General features: G+C 32.2%; 1 protein-coding gene across 1 annotated transcript in view; it reads left to right on the plus strand.

The window, feature by feature from the left end:
• Positions 1–11,755, plus strand: part of LOC136033310 (chondroitin sulfate proteoglycan 4-like) — a gene marked incomplete in the record, with an annotated part of 437,436 nt that extends 425,681 nt beyond the window's left edge. Inside the window, 1 exon segment of the mRNA XM_065714084.1 lies at positions 6,831–11,755. Within this exon segment, the coding sequence (XP_065570156.1) occupies positions 6,831–9,370 (2,540 nt within the window).
• Between the last annotated feature and the right edge of the window lie 284 nt (positions 11,756–12,039).

Raw genomic sequence — 12,039 nt, forward strand, 5'->3', positions numbered from 1 at the left:
TCCTTACTTTCAGCTAAAAAAATTAGTTTTTTTTTATTTAATTGTATACAGTTCCATCAGCCGTGAGAGGTTAAATATATTCAAATTCAGATGTTAGGTTAAGGCTCTCATAATTTTTTAAGCCTCGTTTAATGATGAGCAGATGTACTCAGAACAAAAAACACGGGTGACATTGTGGTATAAGGCATATAAGGTATAAGTATTGTGATATCGGATATAAGATACATTCTAAAAAAGTTGAAATATTTCGAGATTATAAAAATATATAAATATATTTCTGACAAAAATGTAATCATTCTGTTGTTTCAGCACTTTTAGTATCACAAAAGGGAGCATTAATATGTGTTTTTCTGCAAATGTTCGAGTAGCTTTAGAAAATGCTACAGACTGAGGGCCCGTTCACAATTAGTTATTACCTATTCAGAGATTTTGCTAGCAGTACTTTGAGCAAATAAAAATTTTTGCAGAGTTTTCTGACTAGTTTGAAAAAGTATATGAAAAATTCTGATTGGTTCAAATTAGTGTTAATTATATTTCGGTACTATTAAATTCTCATTGATAATAATAGGCCACAGAGACATGATTAGCTCATGCATAGTGTTTAGACAAGTTGGTGAGTGAGGGTGGACTTTCCGCTCTAATATTTTCACTTAGAAGGAGAAGTTCTGATCCAGAAATTTGAAGCACAATTTTTTTAACTATTGAATATGTTAATGTCGCAGTGAATAAAATAAAGATATGATTAGCTCATGCATAATGTTTAGACAAGTTTATGGGTGAGGGTGGACTTCCCGCTCTAATATTTTTGCTTAGAAGGGGAATTTCTGATTCAGAAATTTTAACCATAACTTTTTTAATTATTGAATATTTTAATATCGTAGTAAATAAAATAAATAACGATAATCCAAGAAGAAGTAAATTATGATATGACACCAATCAAAATATTGCTCCTCATTGACAAATTTAACAGTTATACCAACTGTATAGAATTCGGTATCGTTACAAATTGGTGACATCTATCTCCTTCCATACATTGAGAAGAGCAAGTCTTAAGTGACTATTAGACTCACCTCACTTAGTGACATAAGATATATCTATAGAACAAATTTATCTTAGAGCTCAAAGATTTTGATATTTGGTTGTTATTTTGTTGTTGTTTTTTTCCATATTTGTCTTTCTGTAAAGCAGACCAGTACCTTTCACACTAACTATTAAAATACTTGTATATTTAAAACATCTGAGTTATCTTCAAAATCCAAGCAGAAAACTTCAGATTTTAAATTTGACCTTAAAATTTTAATTGTTTTTTACCTTCACATGTTCTGTCTCCAGAATCCGTACAAAAAGCATCCGAGTCTCATAATGCACAGCAAAAGAAGAAAAAGCACATAAATTGGCCTTAAAACAGACAAAACCTGTGTTTTCTTAAATAAAGGCGTTTAATTGATCCACATTTGATTGAATTTGATTTGGTTTAAAAATGAATTTACCGCCAATACTTTTCAAAAATCAAGAATCATTTCCTATTCTTGAGGAAAAAGGAAGAAATGCTTCTTCGTCATTACCTCTCTTTTTATTGTTAGCCTTGTTTCAAGATTAAATGTTTTGACGAATAACCTATTGTAAGTAACTAGCTAAACAAATATCTTAAATTGATAATAAATAAAAGAAGTAACTATCAAGCCTAAATAGTTAGCTTCATGCTGTAATCGTGCTATTAAAATATAAATTTTGTTATGAAAAGTAAGACTCTTTTAGACTTTTTGCAAAGTTAAAATTTGTCCAATTTTGGGTAGGTTTGTTAAATTTTGTCTAATTTGGTCCTTCAAATAAATATACAGGTTTCAAAATTGTTATAAAGAAAGATTTCAAGAGTTTTCAAGCTTGAAGTTGTGATCAGTTGATCAGTTTGATCGCAAACTTGATCAGTTTGGAGGGAAGTTGTCAATTTTTAACCTAATCTCTATTCGAATGAATGACTATGATAATAATAATAATAATAATAATAATAATAATAATAATAATAATAATAATAATAATAATAATAATAATAATAATAATAATAATAATAATAATAATTATTATTATTATTATTATTATTATTATTATTATAATAATAATATTTTATTCCAGAAAAAGTCCCTGGGCCATAGGAATTTTATATAAAAAACAAAACAACAAATTGAAATAAAATAAATTAACACTATTTAAATAAAACGCTCACGATGTGCAGCTAAAATCCTGAGAAACCTTGCTATCCTTTTAATACTCAGATAATTTGTCTCTTTCATTCGATTTACCGTCCATACCTCATTCAATTTTTCTTTACCATTCATCTCTCACCTCTGTTCATTCAATTCGACACATTCACACAAAAAATTTATCAAATTTTTCATCTTGAGATCCACACATAGGACAAGCAATAGATTCTACTTTGTCCCCTTTTCTCCTTTAATACTTTCTTTTCTCTCCAATCAATAATCCATTTCCTCTCCAATCCAAATGTGCCTTCAAATCCTCTTTACTCAACCCAACCTTCAAAAATACCCGTATTCAGATTAAGAATTTAGAATAGGTTGTAAAAGGTTGGCAGCCAATATCTTATTATAGAAAAAATATTTCACTCGTAAAATACAAGACTCGATTCATGTGGAAACCTGACAATATCCAAGTTTTTGAGAAGTCATTCAAACAAGATCAAGGATGGGGGGGCTTAATCACCCTAACTTTTGAAGAAATACATTTAGACAAAGTGATAAAAATAGCCGCTGAGTCGGTTGCAGCCTGGGGGGTCATCACCTCAAATTCTATGACAATTTTTGTGTAAAATAGAAAATTATAGTCTCATTTTTACCTGCATAATGGGGAAGTGGAGGATAAACTATTGATGAGGAAACGGTGCTCTCTTGATAATCCAAAAATCGGGACTTGTAATTTTCTGGTTTGGTATTAATTTTTTTTTTCGGGTTACTTAAAACAGAAAAATTGCTCTCGGGGTTACACCCTATCTAGACGGATTCTTGTATACTCTTTTTTTTCTTTTTGTTTTAAAGAAACTATCATCTTCGTAAAATATTTTATGGTAGGTTTTAAATTCAAAGTAGTTATCTCTTAATCAATAATTCCTCAGAAGTAGTTCAAAAATATCGATCAATAATCCAAAAATGTTCCAAAATTAACGAATAGAAGGTTAGACTTTTTTTTATTGCTAAGAGATTGGCGTTCTATTAAACCTTGTTCCAGATAACCACAGTAGCTGCTGAACGAGCTGGAAGATTGACTTTCAATTATTCTACTACAGTGACTAGTTTCTGCTTTTGAAATATCCTAGATATAACCAAGGTTTCCTTACATTAAACTGTCAGATCATCCCATTTTTTCCTATCTTTGTTCCTTTCAACCAAGAACTTTCTTTTAACTAAGGAAAAAGAATGGCTTTGTTGCGATATATTAAAGGTTGAATGACAGAAAAAAAAGAGTTAAGAGACTGCATTTAATCTCAACTGTAGAAGAAATAAAACGAAATTTAAAGAAAGATGGGTTATGTTTTATCTTAAATTTGAACTATAGTAAGTTTTCTATTAGAAAAATAGCTGGCATTATATTTTGGCTTCCTAAAAATTAGCTTTCTATTGAACCTCGTCTCAGCTAACCAAATTGACTTTCGGACAAGATGAAAGATCACTCTTCAATTATTATACTACACTGACCAGTTTAGGCTGCAGAATTGTCCTACACGCTGTATATTTGTAAAACTCAGATTTTCTTATATTATTCTCCTGGATCATCACTTATTTTTCTATGTTCGTTCCTTCACACAAAATTTTGAAAAAAGAATGGTTTTCTTGAGAGCTATTGGATATTATTATAAAAGGAGAAAAGTTAAGAAAGGGCATCCAATTCAAACTCGTTGCTAAAAGGGAACAGAGAAGTTGCATTATACCCTAACTGTAATGGCCAACAGTAGACCAAAATTAGGCCAGATTTGGCCTGGGAATTGACAGAAAAATTTTCTTTCCCGTACAGTTTGAAATTTACAGCCTAATGTCTTAAGGCAAAGAGGAACAAATATCCCCTGAGGCACAGTCTCCCTTTGAAAAAAAGCCCCAAAACTCCTTTCTCGATCGGCTGGAAACTTATATCCTAAGGTCCATGATTTAAGGAGACCTCAAGGAAAGAATTATTCATTGTTCCTATAAAATAAAGAATAAGTCAAGAAATTGCATTTAACCGAGACTCTAGAAGACAATATTAAAAGAGAGCAGTTGAGTTGTACTTACCCTAACTTTAATGACTGGTTGTGAAAAAGAAACTCCAATAGCATTACAACTTATTTTCAAAAGTTGTCAAGCTAAGGTAATAAAAAATAGAACCAATCAATGCTAAATTGTATCTTTTTATTATAGTTATGCTAAGAGCAAATTAGATGTTTCGTAAATTAACTCTTATTGTTTATTTTGTGCTGATATACATCAAACCACATACTTGTCACTAAAACAACTGGTAAAAGTCGATGATACCTTTTTTTTCACGTAAAAGAAGAGAAGGAAGATTAAAATTCAAAATTTATATTTGTTCAAATACATCTTGACTTAATTACCTTAAAACAAGCTCAAACCAGAATATTGAATGAGTAAAAGAAATTTACTTCCAGTTTTTAACAATTTTACTAAGAGAGTAATAATAATTGAAGAAAAAAGAGGAACAAGAAGAAGAAAGATAATGAAATACAACACGATATATACAATAACAAAAAGAAAGATCTCCCAGCGATTCAACTATAATAATAATAATAATAATTTATTTGTAACCCACTGTACAAGTTTAAGATAGTGGAGTATGAAAGAAAAATAAATAAAGAAAATACTACAAACAACAATTGATAAATCATTCAATGAAAAAACCGGATGAGACCATGGTGCGCACCAAGACGGAAACACGCATCAGCGCCAATATTGGTCTTTAGATTCTCCAGCGAACACAAAATTTCGGTATCTCCGTAGCGATCTACAAGGCGTTTGTTTCAAACCAATCTGGGTAGGTTCCAAAGGACTTTACAATAACGAAAATAATTAACCCTCATTTGCTAAATATCAATCTTTGTAAAAATAGGATACAATCCGGACGCAGACAAAACGGTATGGTCGCAAAAACTAGAATACAGCTTAGCCAGTCCACGTCTGCTAAAACGACCACGATTTGCAACAATTTGTGCATAACCAATTCTCAACTTATCTCTAGCATCAATTAAAACTTCCTCCGAGTGTTAGCAAGTGAATTGCAAACAGATATACCCAGCCACTTCACCATCTTCACTCTAGATGTAACAAAACTTCCGAATTCAGAGAGTTAACACAATCATTGTTATTAAAAGATAAATATTAACACTGGGCAATATTTAAAGAAAGGCCAATATCTTTGAACAATGACCCAGCCAGGCGGACATTACGCTGAAGTGCGCTCTTAGAGCGACTAATTAAAAGGAGGTCATCAGCGTATGCTAAGTAAGAAATATCACTATACCCGAAAAAAACAACATGATTGGGTATTCGACAGAACACTGGCAATACAAGCATTAAATATATAAGGTGAAAGGACGCCTCCTTGTCTGACCCCACATTTGACTGGTATATACCCGAATATAAGGCCATTAGATTTTAGTCTCATATACGAATTAGAATACCAAAAACGTAGCACAGATATGATTGCAATTTAGTAATTAAATGATATAAAAGATATAATTAACAGATAATAGCAATTTAAATACAATGTATAAATTACACTTAAATCATAATTTGCATAGCAGATAAACTAAACTCTAAGAAAATTACACGTAAAAATAATGGTTTAGATCAGGAGTACTTTTAATTTTATTTTGTCTTTCAATAATTACGACAAGAAGATCTGTCGCTCTATATTCTTTGGTTACTATGAAATTTCTGACCCAGGGTGGGGGATTAAGAAAGTATTTAAAATATTTGTGATACAAAGAATAACAAAAATACTATAATGGCACGCAAGTAAAAAACGGTTAAACTCCAATTTATTGCCAAGAAGGAAATCACATTCACATACTGAATGTGAGACTTTTTAAACCTAGTCCTCGTAATATAAGAATTTTTAAGATTTTTTCCACTTTTTTTGTTATGTTCCGACGGCCCTCCCCTTTTTGGGGGGTTTGATGAAATTCAATACCCTAACCAATTACTGAAAGAAATTATTGATTGTTTGAACTCAAATTTTTATCTCAGGACTGATTTTATTACCAATATGAAATGCAAATCGCTCTAAAAAAATTCAACTTCTAATTCCTATTATATATAAAATTGCTATGAAACATATACCATTCAAGAGATATTGAGCGTCGCTTACCTTGAATAAAATATGCCACAGTGCGGAAAAGAAAATTAAAGCAAGAGCAAGGACCTTTGCATAGACTTTGAAAACGCTCGATTTTCTCGTATAGTTCATTCAAAAATATCTTTTTGTTGGGGACGAGGGTGTCAGGATAATTTTGATAGCATATTCCCCTAAGCTTCCCCACATGATAGTATACTAGGGTTTTTTTTTACAGAAGATACTATATAGAATAAAATTTTGGAAAATCTTGATGAAATAATCAATGAACTTGAATCAGCATTTTTTTTAAATTATGCGTACTACCCTTGTTGCAGAAAGACCAGTTGTCTCTGTACATTTACACCACAATGCTACTTTCACCGTACAATTCTGATCTACCTCACAATACTACTTTTACACCAGAAAATCACGTTACTGCAGTTCTTTTACTCCTCAACCGTGACATTCATGATACATTTTCTTTCTTTCAGTGAACGTGTCATGCCATCTTCTGTTTTCACTGACGGATGGACAGAGTCGTCCTGTACAACATTCAGTTGATATAAAGTCACAGCGTCTTCGCGTTGTCCTACAAAGAAACAACGTTCTGCATGTCTTCCCAATGATGCAGCAATCAGTTACTGTTCAACATTTGCTTTCGTCCACTAACGACAGGAGTTACAGGAGGAGTGTTCTATATTCCATAACCAGGCCTCCCCGACTAGGACGCCTTCTTCTTGAAACAGAAGACGGAACCACTATTCCAGTGTCAAATTTCACCCAAGCCCATTTGAACGAATCACTTATCATTTACGAGCATTCGGAATCCTTTAATGACTTGAGTGTAAGAGATTCATTTGAGTTCAAGGTCACAAGTGAAGGTGCTGAGCCAGTTCTGCGGCAGCAATTTGCAATTGAAATATCAGTTACAACAATGTCATCTGGTGGTTTTGAAAAATATTTAGGACTCAAACCCGTTCAAGTTGAGGAAGGAGGGGCTGTAAAAATTACAAAAGAAGCTTTAAATGTGGGTTCTCTCTTAAGTTTCATTAACAACCACCGTGGAACCCAATATCATCTGCCTTTCAATCTAAAAGTTCAAATAACCTTACTCCCTAGACATGGTTTTTTAACTGTGGAAAGAACTCAGATAGATGTGTCCTCAGTGCTAACACGAGAATTTATTGAAAGAGGATCAGTTGTGTATCATCATGATCACTCTGATACTCTCCTTGATTTTATTGGGTTTAGTATATACCTTGAGAAGGGCCATAAAACTGATTCATTACTTTACAATGGATCCATTACTGTTAATATTCTTCCAGTAAACGATCAGCCATTTAGACTTCTTACTTTGTCCCCATTACTAGAAGTGGTTCAGGGCCAAAGTAGCTTAATAACAAATAAAATTCTTCATACGGAAGATCCAGACACACCCCCTGAAGAACTAGTATATGATATTGTTACAGCCCCACAGTTCGGTCGATTAGTTTTTACAGAAAACATGGCGATGTCTATACTTCAATTTACACAAGAGGATATTGACAAAAAAAGGGTAGCTTATGTTAATGACGGGACTTTAAATTTAACTCAGTTCTATTTTAAAGTGAGCGATGGAAAATTTGATGCTCAATTACGCGCTTTTAATATTGTTGTTAAAGAGCTGACGTTAAATCTAGTTAACAAAAGTGATATAATTTTAAGACAGGGAAGTACAATGTCTCTTATTACTAACAAAACCCTTGGTGGAATAACCAATGGTCAGAGGAAATATATTTTCTTTAATATTACGCGTGAACCCAATTTTGGAAAAATCTTTTTGCGCGACTCCCCAATATTAACTTTTGGCCAAGCTAATATAGATAAAAATGAAGTATTCTATCTTCAAACAAACTTGACTGCTTCAATGGATGCACTTGAAATTATTCCATGGTTGCGAGAGATCACACTGCCACCTGTTGTGTACCATGTCCGAGTGTTACCTTTGGTAAGTGTTAATTCGGTGGATGTCACAATTGGTGAGCGTGTGCAGCTTTCATTAGATAATATTGATAGCTCGGAGTTGGCTGCTGTTTCAAAGAGTAATCCGACATACCGAATAATACGAAAGCCAAAGTTTGGTAGAATAAGAAAAACTATTCCAGAAAAACGAATGAAAAGGCAGGTTAAAGATAAAGAAGTGACTGTATTCACGCATGAGGATGTTAGAAATGGTTTTATATTTTATATCCCAAAAAAAGCCGAAGCTGCGCATGTCTTAAAAGATAGTTTTGAGTTCCAGCTTTCAGCAAGAAATGTTCAGCCAGCAATTGGAAATATTGAATTTGTCATCAGTCCTCTTAAACTTAATCAGTCCGCAAGCACGGCATATGATTCTGGAAACTATATTAATGGTCCTTTCCAAAGCTCAGAACTAGATTATTTGCTCCTCGGTGGCGTTGGTGTGGGAGTACTTCTTCTTTTCATCACTGTAATTGCGATAATACGCTGTCGAGCTGGTACAAAAGAAGAGAAAAAGAAGGGTAATTGTGATCCCGATTCCAAAGTCCAAAAGCCTCTAGTCCCACTTCAATATGATTCTTTAAGCAGAAATGCAAATAAGGTACGAAGATCAACATTAGCTGAAAGTGCATATGGGACGTACCAAAGATCACCAGCTCAAATTGCTCGAGAAGAATTTAGAGAAGAATCGCTTTCAGATGATGAAACTAATGTTTTACCACCTCTTCCGCCTCCTCGAATAGACCCTCCTGCATCTCCTTACCCTGTTCGTTCAATGTCAAGAAGCATGACAGGATCGCTAACAAGAAGTTCTTGGCAAGACTCACCCTCTTTGCCAGCTGTTAAAGTAATTCCTCTAAGATCCCCCCCACAATATTTTGGGGACAATACTAATACTCGATATCCTTACGGAATGGCAGATGACGAAATGTCTGAAGACTGGAATGGGAGCATATTAGGGTCTGATGATTCTCGATTTACTGTCAGAAATACAAACCCTCTCTTAAGAAAAAACCAATATTGGGTCTAAAAGATTTACACAGATGCACAGAAAAAAATATAACAGAGGCAAATCTGAATCAAATTCTAAGAGAAGATTAGTTTTAAAAATCTCTTTAGTTAGATGGAATCTGCTCAAATTTGAGAAATATACGCGGAAAACGTTTCACGGGACAGTGAACAAGTAAAAAAATGAATTATAACCTCACCACTTCCAAAAATCTGAAGATAACTTGTCAACTTTTAAATGTATTTTATCCAAGGTTTTCAAAAATACATTTACATACTTGTTTTTAGACTGTTTCTGCAATTCTAAGTTTTAAGTCATATTTTGTTGATCTTGGTATTGCATGTGTTTATATATATATATATATATATATATATATATATATATATATATATATATATATATATATATATATATATATATATATATATATGTACCTCTTCCTTATACCTATCTCTCTTCTTTATTCAAAGCTACACAAGTCGCTTTTCGTAGGGGGTATAGAAAAAAAGAAGCTAGCAATCAAAACCGTCAAACCTCCTAATAACCCTTTCCATCAAAAATTGTATTTTTTGTTTTAAGAGTCTTGCTACATTTCGATTTGTTCCCAATCATACGTGATAAATTTTCTAAGTAAATATAAGATTAGCAAAAAAAAAAGGTGGCAAAGTTCAAAAGAAACAAAAAGAAGCAAAAAAAAATAATAATCTTGTCAACGAATAAATATTTAAGAAAAAATAAAAGTTGAAAACGCTAATGCAACTTAGTAATTTTTATTTTCATTTGACAAAAACATTTGCCATGATGGATATTTTAGTTCATGTTTCCTTAGATTATAGTCTAAGAATTTTTAATCTACACATTTATCTGTGTTGCGTAGAAAAACCGTTTAGTTTTGTTATTTACCCTTTTTCACCTTTTCCGCTCTTCAACAGTTGCAAAAATAGAAAAACAAATGAAGGACGAAAATCCATAATAAAAAAAACGGTTAAATTATTTTTTTAAGGTCAATGAACATACTACAAAAAACGAATATTTCAATAGGACAACCGCCTCGCTTCTTCAGCTCAAACCCAAAAATTGTTTAAAGAAAAAGCAAAAAAATGTTGAAAGAGAAAGAAAATCAAAACAACTTGGAGTCAACATAAAAAACAACAACAAACGTATCAAAAACCAGCGAAACTCAATCATTTCAATCATCATCATGTTTGGTACTCCTTCAGCCCATCCTAGCGCTTTCGCTGGCAAGATTTAACTCTCTGTAAATTTAATTCTATCTAAATGTAAATCCCCAAAGGCGGCTTAAAGTTCAACTTTAATGAAGATTATAAAATGAATATTAGAATTAAAATTCAAGTTGAATTGAAAATGAATAAGACATTCTTAGAATTGAAGATTAAACAAGGATGCATACCATCACAAAACTGAAGGACATAATTTTCAAAATTGAGCTCAACAACAGTGATTTTTTAAGCAGGGGAAGGAAGAGAAAATTATGAAAAATATACACTTTATGCAAAAATATGAGGACTTGTCGATAAATAGTAAAAATCTTCATATTTACGGAGGTTACTGGTTCGTATACTACTTAAAAGATATCCATTTTGCCTCCCTGCAAATGGCAAGCTCATGCCTTCGACCTTTGCAAACTAAGATTGCTTCGCGAGAACAGAACTCAAGCCGTCGGCCCTCATGTAAGACGCAGTCATGACGTAATCCCAAGTAAATATTTTTAAATAGAATCTTTATCGGGGGTATGGAATCTATACATACTCTTGTGGCTCCAGGATTATTCTTCGGATATATTATGTTTCTTGTATGACTAGTTTATTTCAAGTGTCATTGCCCACTCAAACAAGCAAGGAAATAAAAACTTGTTATGTATGTAATAACTATAAAATCTTATTTGTAAAACTAATCAATATAAAAAATTAATGACTTCGAATTTCACATGCAATCTATAATTTTAGTAATAAAATAAAAATTATAATCACATAGTAATGATAATCAGATAATTCATAAAATATAAAAATACATATTTACTTGTATTGTGCTTATTTCATAAAATTTTGAAGTTTATTTTGTCCATTTCTATTAATTAGTTTCAATTTTTAATAGATGAAGTCTGAAACATTGATATAATTTAGAAATTTGCTACTTAAGAGTCATGCCTGTTCGAACTTCATTTGAAACAGCTATCAAAAATAAAAGAAAATGTTTGACGATGTATCCTTTTTCCTTAGATAGTAACTCTCTACTGCTTTTCTAAGTTTGTTTTATATTTATTTAGTACTTAAGTGCCAAAATTCAGTATCTTTTGATACTAGTCAAATAGCCTTATTTATGATGTGTTTCAGGTGATTATACAGTGTAGATGTTCGTTTTTATTAATATAAATAGTTTTGTTAATCATTATCTTTAGCTTTTTATAAAATAATGTCTTAGTCAAGCCTCTATCCTTATAATACTATATGCGGTTCAAGGAGACAATTTTGGAACTTAAGTCTTGGTTAAGCCTCTTGACTAAGTCTTAGTCAAGCCTCTATCCTTATAATACTATATGCGGTTCAAGGAAGACGATTTTGGAACTTAAGTCTTAGTCAAGCCTCTTGACTAAGTCTTAGTCAAGCCTCTATCCTTATAATACTATATGCGGTTCAAGGAAGACAATTTTGGAACTCAAGTCTTAGTCA

The sequence above is a fragment of the Artemia franciscana genome, chromosome 11 (genome assembly GCF_032884065.1).
Source record: "Artemia franciscana chromosome 11, ASM3288406v1, whole genome shotgun sequence".
Taxonomy (NCBI): Eukaryota; Metazoa; Arthropoda; class Branchiopoda; order Anostraca; family Artemiidae; genus Artemia; species Artemia franciscana.